The sequence below is a fragment of the Psittacula echo genome (assembly GCF_963264785.1).
Source record: "Psittacula echo genome assembly, chromosome: 26".
Lineage (NCBI taxonomy): Eukaryota > Metazoa > Chordata > Aves > Psittaciformes > Psittacidae > Psittacula > Psittacula echo.
The window spans coordinates 3675395-3686667 of record NC_137761.1 but is presented as its reverse complement, the minus strand read 5'-3'; the positions used below and the strand labels follow the sequence as shown (position 1 = coordinate 3686667).

At 48.7% G+C, this 11273-nt stretch overlaps 1 protein-coding gene across 1 annotated transcript; it reads left to right on the top strand.

The window, feature by feature from the left end:
- Positions 1-9309: 9309 nt before the first annotated feature.
- LOC308230221 (uncharacterized protein) lies at positions 9310-9618 on the top strand (the record flags this gene model as incomplete). Its single annotated transcript, XM_080634824.1, has 1 exon — positions 9310-9618. The coding sequence occupies one exon, from the start codon at positions 9310-9312 to the stop codon at positions 9616-9618; it is 309 nt and encodes a 102-aa protein (XP_080490950.1).
- Positions 9619-11273: the final 1655 nt, after the last annotated feature.

The window sequence follows — 11273 nt, the reverse complement described above, 5'->3', positions numbered from 1 at the left end:
AAGTTCTTTTCCATGCGTCCACGCAGGCCCCATGGCTTCCTACAAGGCAATGGCATTTTTCTTGTAGCTAAGGAATAAATTATCTCTGTGGCAGCAAAGTCCAAGCACGCGCCTTGGAGTCACACCCTGAATTCTGCACATGCTTTGCACAGTGATTCAAACCCAAACACCACTGGACCAAGCCCTGAGCATCTCCTACAGAGGCTCTACCATAGTGTGTGCACATGGAAATACCTTTTGCACTGACAGCCCTGGGGCTGGTACTTAAATAATGCCTTGACCATCCACAGAAATGCGAAGGGGAGAAGCTACACAGAAGAGGAGTTCAAGCAGAAGTCAGAAAGGTGGATATGGTGCTTGGCAAAGCCTGAAATGGTTATTCCATAAGGTCCTTGTTCCAGATTTAAACAGCATAAAAGGGCTTTCATTGTTGATCCCACTTGCTTGATGGAGTACCCTACACAGGCCAAGAATATCTGCCTTTCAACATGGTCCTGATGTCACCCTCAATTTCCTCATCATCTCTCCAACTCTAAGATTTTTCTATGCTCTGGAAGGTGATGAGCATCATGTCCACATATCACAGACCTTCTGGGACAAACAAGGTCCAAGCTTGCCCTATCTGCAAAACCTTGTTTCAAAGCATGAGCTGCTGGGTGCCTGCACATGGGGCTGGACACCAGAACTCCTGGGCCTTCTTGTGTCTTTCCCACTGCCACAAGAGACAGCTTTTGGGCACATCACTCAACATCACAGTATTCCAGGTATCCTGATGCCAGGATCCCATCTGACTAACCTTAGTAACAGCGTATTTGAACATGACCAATGAGAGAACTAATTAGATAATGGCCACTGCATATGCAAAGAGCTAAGCTGACATTCCATGAAGGGAGATGCTAATTGCTGCTGATTAATGCAACAGCAAGTACCAGGAAAAATACCCATACAGAAGTGGTACTCACTGCTCAGCTATTAATTCCCAGGGCATGCCTCATTTCCAAGAGAGCTTGGCCTCATATAAAAGCTTTCAGCCCTGTCCTCAGGACTCAGACTCTCTGCTCAGCCCATCTATCCCTGGTCACAGGGTAAGCTGGATTCTCTCAGCTGATTTGGATTCTTCATTTTTATTCATAGAAACAGCAAACCAAAAGGAAGGCAGTGGGGTTTGTTGCTTTTTCACCAGGCTATTTATCCCCAAGGGCTTGGCTGAACACAAGATGCAGTACCAGAAAGGAGACAGCAGCCAGGACTTGTACCACGACAGCTCGGTCTGCGGCAAGAAAGGCTGGACGGGATGCTGCCACGAAAGCCCCATAGGCACCACAAACCCATCCCCTTGCCATGACTCCAGCAGCCTCAGCCATGACATTGAGGGGTCCTGCCAGAGCGAGCCGCAGAGCTGCCAGCCCCTGGAGCCGTGCCCACCGCAGAGCTACTGCCCACCACAGCAGAGCTGCAACAAGCCCCGGCGGCGGGTGGAGGTGAACCATGTGCAGCCCATCTGCCCTCCACCAGTGAAGATCCATCGCCGGCCGCTGCAGCAGTACCGGCCACCACTGCACTGCGAGGAGCCCGGATGCTGCGGCAAGCCCCGCAGGAGGGTGGACCAGTGCCCAGTGGAGGATGCTCGTCGCCCCGTGATACTGCATCCCCTGCCGCTGCAGCATCATTGCCCCTGCAGCTGCCCACCGGTCCAGCGCTGCCGCCCGGCTCCTGTGCCCCTGCCGCTGCATCCCAGCCAGCACCAGCAAAAGAAGGTCACTCTCTTGCCACCCTGTCTGCAGAAGAAGTGAGGTGCTGGGACCCCTCCTCAGCACGTGCTCAGAGAGGAAGATGCTTCACTCCTCGCCTCATCAATGTTCTCATCTCTGCTTTCAGCACAAAAGTGGTGTCTGATGGCTCCTTGCTGCTCTTTGCACACTGGATTCAGGGTTCGCAGCCCTCTGCTTGACCCCAGCACTGACACTTTAAATTCTCAGGGTCCTCCATGCCAAGGAATAGACTTGAATCATTCAACCCCACTTTGCTCTTCCTCAGGGTGGAGCAGCCATTTCTCCTCTCCTCTGAGAAGGTGAGCAGCATGGGGATGGAGAATCGGAATGGAAAGAGCCTGAGGAAGGATGGGGAAACAGCCTGACATGGATTCACCTGCTCTGATTTTGAAAACAGGACTATACTGGTTAAACAGTACACACTGTGTACAACACAACAGTGATGGCAGGAGCATTAAGGACTCCTGAGATTTTATTTTCTCCTCTGTATATTCAAAAATAAAGTGGAAAAACCTTAGTTGACACTTGGTTCCTTTATTTTTAGCCCTAGAAATGTTAGAAATATTTTTACCCTAGAAATATTACAAACGTTACCAGGAGATGTTAAAAGTCATTAAAGTTCTCATGAGGAAACTTGTACCTTTAAAATCAAACCCAGAGTTTACTCATGAGGATTCGGCTCTGGCTGTAGCAGTTCGACCACGCTGAACTCCATCTGTGTGCTGGAAAATCCTCTCCGCTGTGGTTACCCACCGCAGAACCAATGGATGGACTTCACTATGGTCCAGACCTAGGTATAAACTGTTTGCTCTCTAATGTATGCCATCATTGACTAGATAGTAACACTGCACCAGGAGGCCATCTATCATTCGAATGTTAATCATGATAATAAGGGTGTGCTCCAGCACGTGAGGTGTGTCTGTGCATGCCAGGAATGCCTTTTCACTCCATGCAGGAAGGTACAGGCCAGCTCTTCCCCCGCAGCACCCAAATGCACAATGGTAACGTGCTGTTTCTCTCTCCTTTTGCCAGAAAAACCTTTCACTAGTGCATTAAAACATATTTCAGTGTCTCTTTGTATTGCCCAAGTGTGTTCCCAGAGCCGCTAGCAACCACCAAGGAAAACCAGAAGGAAAAGAGAAATTCACTCTTGTTTTCTTGGTGCAGAAACCCACAAGAATTGAATTTTTCTCTAATTTCAACCAAACAAATAAAACCACTTACATGTGAACTTTAGCTTCAGAAATCCCTTATTTTATTGGCTATTTTCTTCCCAGCCTCTTCTTGCTGAAGCCAGCTCCCAAGCATCAACCCAGCGCGGTGTCCAAAGGGCTGATCAGAGCCCACAGACCGAGGGTCAGCATAGCCCTTACGCCAGGTCAGCTTTGATCCATCTTATCTTCCCTTCCAAGGTGCTTTTTGCCAGCCACCCCATCCCAGTTAGTCCATGGATTTTTCCAGCCAATCTATGTCGAGCAATTTCAGCCGCTCACCCCAATTTGATGCCATCTGCATTAGCCAAGTCCACCCCATTATCCAGGGCATTGATGAAGATGATACGCAGCACCAGTCATCCACTGTTTAGTTTACCCATCCAATCCACACCTCTACCAGCTTAACTATAAGGTTGCTATGGGAAACTGTGCCAAAAGCCTTCAAAAGCCACGGCACCACCATCCATCGCACTCCACCGTCCACAGAGCCAACATCTTCATCACCAAAACCCATCAGCACGATTTGTTCTTGGTGACTCTGAACTGGCTCTTTCCAATCACCTGTCTGTGCTTCAGGCACCTGGAAATGCTCCTCATGGGTAGTAGAAGAAGGGGAAGGCCAGGACATTAGCACTGTCCACATCACAGCTTCTGACTCACAGGTCACTCATCAGCCTCCAGCCAGTGTCCTGGTCCTCAGGAGGTGGTGAATAAGTACGTTATTACCCGCTTCACATAGCTGATGTGTGGCTGACATGATATTAATCCTTTATGTGCACCACTTGGTAACTGTTGTATAATATATATAATTATAATTAAGAGATGCTTATCAGGAATCATGAGTCAAGCAGAACATGCCAAGTGCTGGGAACAGCATCCAAATGGAGGAGGTGTTTTGTCAATAAATCATTTAATCCTCGTTCCTGCAGCATGTTTCATTTACAATGGGAGAGACTTGGAACTATATAAAAGGCCTCCAACCCTTTGCCTCTCACAATCTGCTCCCCTGGTCAGCATCTGCCTCCCCTTGTGAATTGGGTAAGAAACATCCCGGGTTCATTTTTGGATGGGTGTTTGGATTCAGAGGGTCACAGACCTGGCACACTTGTCCTCTTCTTCAGACCACAAGGGCTAGAGGACAGTGGGCTAAGCCAAGAAAGAAGCTATTGAGAGACTTCGGTATGGGATCTGCAGCAATGCCACTAACGCTGCAATGCTTATGGTTGTTTCTGTTCTTAGAGGGCGAAAAAATGAGGGTAAGGTCAGAAAGTGGGTTTGGACATGATGCGAGCAGTACTGGGCAGCTGCAAGAACTTTCTTTGGATCCAGGCTTTCAGGATAAGCAAGGCTGACCTGTTCATGGTTCACTAAACCTTCTTTATGGCAAACTGAATGGAAAGAGAAGAGGTGGACGTCCAGACATACCTAACTGTGTGTTTTTCAGGTTTTCCTCTACGACTCAAACATGATCTACTCTTCTGGAAGAGAATCATACTTCAACTTGAACTCAACCTGGTATGATCCCTCGGGATCCTGGCTGGATACCCGGCGCACCCCCTTCTGCTACGGCTACAACACTTGCTGCTCAGGATGCGATGGTGAAGGCGTTGAAGGGATGAGAGGGCACAACTACCGTCACTATGGCTATCGGCAGCCAGTCTGCTCCGAGAGGTGCCACGGCTATGCTGTGTCTGATTCCTGCCATGGAGGTGGTTCGAGCTGTGTCAGGAGACCCACGTACAGCTATGGGTCGTCAGGGGGATGCCAGGGCTACGGGAGGTCCGTCTGCTCCGAGAGATGCCATGGATCCTCAGGTTCATGCCATGGAGGTGGTTCAAGCTGCGTCAGGAGACCCACGTACAGCTATGGGTCATCAGGGGGATGCCAGAGCTATGGGAGGTCTGTCTGCTCTGAGACGTGCCATGGGTCAGGGTACCAAGGTGGGAAGCCATGCTACAGCAAGCCAATGCAGTGCATCACCCAGTGCCACCCGGTGCAGACCTATCCCTCCCCGGTGCAGCAAGGCTGCGTGCCCGTGGCAAAGGGCATCCCAAGCCAGCAGCAAAAGCAGGTCTGCAAAGTGCCAGCCCAGAAGACAAAATAGAGGACATGAGGAACGGGGATGAATGAGGGAACCTTTTCTCTCTTGCAACATCGCCTTGATGGGTGGCATGTCCTGTCTTGTTCATGGATCTCCACTCTTCCTGTCATTTTGCTTGTAACATGCTTTGAAAGTGTAACTTACTGTCTCTGTGAAACATTAAGTGCTGTTCCCCTCCTTATTTCACAGCAGATGCGGAGGCAATAAAAAACTATGGTTCTTAACCCCCTTGAATCAGTGTCTTCCACTTCATCCCTTTGAACTGGCCCTGCTCCTTCTTGGGGCCAAAGCTGGTGATTCCAGCATCCCCATTCACCCTCATTGAGGTTCCTGGTTGATTCAACCTGGTTATTCCAGACAGCTTCCTTGTTAAGAAGTAACAGTTTTCATCACAAGCTCTTTCTGCAACCCAGCAATTAAATACTAATATCCTAACGTAAAAAGAAAACCCCCGCATTTCATCAGAGAAGTAAGAATGAGAGGGTCTGCGTGGCACATCATTCCATTCACTAAGCAATGGGTACAGTCTGACTTGTGTCATCAGCCTCCAAGAAAGCCCTGGGAAAAAAGTCAGGAAGAGGATGCAGGAATGGAAATGCCATGGCTAGAGCAAAACAAGAGACAATGCCAAAGCTGCTGGAAGAGAAATATTCTGGTCCATGGTCCATTAGACCTTGATTCATCCCAAGGGAGGCAGCTCCTGCAGGACCTATGTGTCTTCAGCAGCTGATAGTGATGCGCGGTGCATTCTGACGATAAGAGATGTTAGGAAAGACCAGGATCTCATGCTGATCTCATTCTGACTGATGAGAGACATTGGGAAAGACCAGGATGGGTGAGACTCCTTCTAAGGCTTTGACCTTGGAAGAAGTGTGCATCATCTGGCCAGGAATACATGTCAAATGGAAGTTAGCAAAGGGTTTGGAGACATCAGGGAGCACTTGGCAGGACCTGTTCTCTCTAACAGAGAGAAAAGACCCAAACTACTTGTGGGATATGGCCTGATAGGGCTATAAGAGGAATCACCTGGTTGGATTGTTGCAGCAAAGCAGGGATCTGGAGTCAGTGACTCACAGCATCATGTCCCCAGTGGCTCCTTGTACCTCACCCAGTCCAGGCAAGAGCCTCCATCATCTCCATCTCCCCGTGTCCCGCCTGGCCCAGCCTGCAGGATGTGACACATCACGGAATCAGGTGCTTTGCAACATTAGTGGTGGAGATTTCTGCTGCAGCATGATCTGCATAAGGAAAAGAAGTAAAAATTGGTGCAGGGTGCACCCTCCTGCGACAGAGGTGTTATAGGTGGACACATGGGGGCTGACGACATGCTCAGTAAACCTTCCTTGCCAACCTCTTCCTCATACATGTGCAGAGGTTGATGCCAGCCTGCATTGCAGAGCACACAGTCACCATCCCAAGCATGGCTTGCTGGGGTGGCCCAGGCTGCACGGTGCATTGCAATGGCTCAGCTACCCCAGTGCATGCAACATCTCTTGTGGAAGCCTTGGGGACCTCTGTGGAAAGAAAGGTGCCAGCAGAACTATTGCAATAAAGGATAGGGGGTAGCAAAGCATTCAAATCCACCTTCAAATCTCTTCTGGAGCAAGCTGGGCTGTGGAATATTGGGTTGGAGGAGACCTCAGGAGGGCAGCTTCTGTTTCCCACACCCCAGAGCAGGAGTTGTTCAGCTTAATCAAATTTGACATACAGTTGTCTAATCTCTAATGAGAGGGAATTCACATGAACAATCCTGTCCAAAACAGAAGGAAGATCTTCTTTGTGTTTAAATCACCTTCCATGGAACCGGAGGTTTGAACTTGTACCTCAAACCCTCTAAGGTCTTGGGTTCTTTCTGTGCTTCATTCATCTCCTTCATAAATAGAGAACCAGTAACTGATGGACGAATCATGACCATGTATATGCCACCCAGAAACTATAATCCCAATTAGGGAACAAACCGCCTCTGAGACCTGGGACAACTGCAAAGGCAATTCCTTCCATAAAACCAACAAATGGCCCAAATGAAAACCCTGCCCTTCCCTCCGAATAGGGTCACAGGGAAGCCTTCCCCTAAGATGAGGAGCTTTGCAGAAGATACGTGGGGCTCAGAGACCACCTGTAGCATGCCTTATATATGCATCCAGGTCGCCGACATGCGTGAGCATCCTCCCATCTGAGCTCATGCTCTATCGCCGAGAGACATTATAAACATGTTTGTCACCATCCACGTGCTCTGGGGTGTGATCAGTCGGTTGTGAATAATAGTTTCACAAGAAAACTCATTCTTCTGACACCGGTGAAATAGCCCCAGACACATTCTGATTTCCTCATGTATCCATTCCCTCAACTGAGTCAGTAACGAATCTCTTCATTTTAAGTCAATCAAACAGTGCCATTATTAATATGACAGTGGCCTCTAGAGTCCTGCTGAAGTCAGGCCTGGTGCACTCAGTAGGCAAAAAGGCTTCTCCCCAAGGCAGAGTTTAAACCAATAGAGATGCAGATCCTGGTGCCCTCCCCAAACGTAGGTATGAGGACAGAGGGAGGAAAGAGCTCAGAAAGTCCCAGCACTTCCCTCCCTGTCTTTATCTCCAATCAAAGTGTAATAAAGGTAACCAATATCAGATATTTGGAACAAGTATCCTGTGAATGGGACACTGCTGGAGACCTTTTGTCCTTCCCAGCCTCCTGCCTGAATGACCTCTGCCTCTTATGGGGTTTTCAATTCCTTCTGTTTGGGTTAAAAGTCTTCCTTTGAGCAAAGAAAGGACTAACTTGAAATATTGCAATACTGCAAAGCTTTTAGTGCTTCTGTGCTGCTTGCTCAGAAATAGGTTTCTCTTTGATGCTACTCCCAAGCCATGTCCCACCTCCTGCGTTTTTCCCCTCCTCTCATCCCCATCTCCCGTCTCTGAACCCCAAACTTTGGGATAGCTTTAGAGCCCAGAGGTGACCCAGCTCCTTTTGTAACCCACCGGGGCTGAGCCCCCTCACCCCAGTAGAGATGCATGGCCAGTGCTGGCCCCTGAGGCTTAGCAGAGGATGCTCACACTCCTTCACACCCCTTGTTTTCAGGGCACCCCCCACATAGACCAGCCCCGGGCTCTGTGCTCATGTTCTGCCACCCCATCACGTGCTCATACCTGCATCCTTAATTCCCTCTGTCTCCTTCGCCTACTCACAACCTAGATCTTTTATTCCCAACCTGTCCAAATGCACTTATTTTACCTACACACCACCATGGCCTTGTTTGCTCTTATTTGTTCAAGCCCTTTGCATTTCCTGGATCCTTTTGCAAGCCAGCCCACCGCTCACCCCAGCAATTCCACCTTCCCATCCACTAACGTCTTTGCATTGCTGACTCGGGCTCAAGGCTCTGCTTCACGTTAGACACAAGAAGGAGGCAAATGGTTTAGTCAAAGGCAGCAGGACCATCCAGAAACCTCCCCATTCAGGTGTGGTGGGCAATTAACATTTTTATGGAGTAAGGAGAGGAATGGCAGGATATCGATCCACTTGCAATACCGTGAGTCAAAGAATCAAGTCCCTCCAGTGGGGCCTCATCTTATTTCCGGAGGGAGAACATCGGGTGCCCTATAAAAGCTCTCGCAGCCCATTTCTCCTCATAGCCTCAGCTTCACGTCTCCTCTCCAACTGCTGCTGAACAGGGTAAGTGCAGCTTGAGCAAACTTTTGCACTCTTCATGATCACCAGCTTTGTCCTGATCCTGAGGTTCTTGGTTACTTCTGTTACACATCTTATCTTCAGTCACAGCTGCTCAGTCCTTCTGCCTAGGTTGTCTTCTCCATCCATATTTACATCTATCCATAAATAATGGAAAGCAACTAAGAAAACTTAAAACTTACTGGTTCAGACAGCCTGGGACAGGACTCTTCAGGTCTAGCTCTAGACTCTGGCCACCACTTGTCACTAGTCACAAAGTGCTTTAACTTCTGTCTTATATACTTGTTAAACATAGAAGAGGAAGGCAAGACTTGCTCAAAGAAAGGTAGCACAGAGTGCTCTGTTCAGGTCAGGGACCACTATGGGCAGAAATGAATGGCTGATTCTCCTCTCTTCCTCAAGACTGTCTTATAATCAGAATTTATTCTGGATATATAATCCCATCTAATAGTCATCTGTTGCTGCTAGCTGGCAGACATCACAGCATCTCCTGCCTTGCGCCCACTCAAAGATGATAGTCTTCCCAGCAGGTCTGAAGATGTGCTCCCGTCAGGACAAAGACCAGTGCCACCGGCAACAACGATCCTCATGCCACAGCAATGAAGAGTGTCACAGGAGCAGTGGTGGATCTGGATGCCATGCGAGCAGTGGATCTGGATGCCACAGGAGCAGCAGTGGATCCAGTTGCCATGGCAGCAGTGGATCTGGATGCCACAGGAGCAGTGGATCTGGGTGCCATGGGAGCAGTGGTGTATGCGGATGCCATAGGAGCAGTGCAGGATCCTGCCATGGAAAGCCACAGGATTGCCAGCAGCAGATTTATCAAGTATCCTCAAAGATGAAGTGATAAGGACACTGTGTATGTGTTATATACATGCATGTCCTTGATCTTGTGCTGAGTTCAGAAAGCTTTGCATGTCCCCTAGCAATCTCCGAAGAAAGTTTCTCCTCTCCCACCCTTGGCAAGTTCTGTACCTTTGATGAGTTTATCTGTGGGTGCTAAAACAAGCTCTGTATGTTCCTCTGTATCATTCTATATAGATACCATTACAACCTGGAGTTCATGAGAGTTTTGTGTCCGTGGTTTTTCTTTCATCTTGTATTTCATATCACAAAACAAGACACTTTGTGCTTGTCTAATAGCCCTGAAGTCACTCGGCCCAGACACAGGCAATAGGGGTGGGCACTGGCACATTCTCCCCTATCGAATCCAAAGGAAAAGAGAGAGAATAGAGAATGCTGAGATGTTAGGAGGCCACCTCAGGCATCTGCAGTGCCTCCACACCACCTTTCCATGGAGGCCCAAAACCCTCCATCAACACCCCACAGGCTACATTGCACAAGCTTGGGGCCAGCTATGGCCACAACCACAGGGCAGAAAAAGTCCTATAGGCAAAGGCAAAGAAACCCCTTTCTTTGTCGTTTAGCCCCAAGACACTATCCTCAGGCAGGTATCTCCACATGCTTGAGACAACCTCCCCATCAAGCCTTTCTAGAAACCCTCTGCCCAGCACTTCAAGAGCTGTAGGTTGAGCCAAGGGTGTTGCAAGACGCTAACGTTACCCAATGAGCTGATAAATTTCTTCTGGGCTTGTAATTAGAACCAATTGTGTAATTATTGGTCCGGGATTGCCGTTCATGAAATGGATGTTGCCCTCATAAGATAACTCTCAAGTGTGTCACCATGATCAGAGATATGTGGCATTGCTGAAAATGATGCAGGCAGCAGCTAACCCCCTGAGCAGCCTGCCTGCTTTTGGTGTAGAACTGAAACAGGGGAAGTTCAGGTTGGACATAAGGAAAAGTTCATCCCTGTGAGGATGGTGGGGAACTGGAATGGGTTGCATGGAGAAGCTGTGGTTGCCCCATCCCTGGCAGTGTTCAAGGCCAGGTTGGAGCAAGCTGCTCTAGTGGAAGGTGTCCCTGCCCATGGCAGGGGTTGGAACTGGATGAGCTTTAAGTCCCCTTCCAACCCAAACCATTCTATGGTGTAAGAATCATTTGGAAAGGGTGGTTGTGTGTGTGTGGCATCTGCCTTAAGCCCCCATCGCAGAACACATTTTCAAGGCCTTTAAGGTAGACCACCACATACCTAGAGGTGCCCAGGACTGCTGCCTGGGTGCTGCTGGTCTTTAGTGACCACTTTAGCAAGCTCAGAGTAATTCAGACATGAGGAACTGATCAACATTGGCGATGTTGAGAGCCAACAATTACTTTGAGTCTATTTTCATGAAGAGGATTGAGCATATTTCATCTGATGCCGGAAAAAAACATGGTTAAATAGAAGAGATCACACTTGGGTACGGTTTGCCCTGACACTGCCCTAGTTCCTGACAGCAGTTTAGCAAGACAAAAGAAGCCTTTTTGTTGATCACCTGACTAATTCACCCTGCCCTGTCCACCTGCCTTGCCAAAAACCCCTGTGTTTTGGTAACAGCAAATGTGTCAGATGGTTAATCATAGAATCAGAGAACGGTTTGGGTTGCAAAGGAGCTTAAAATC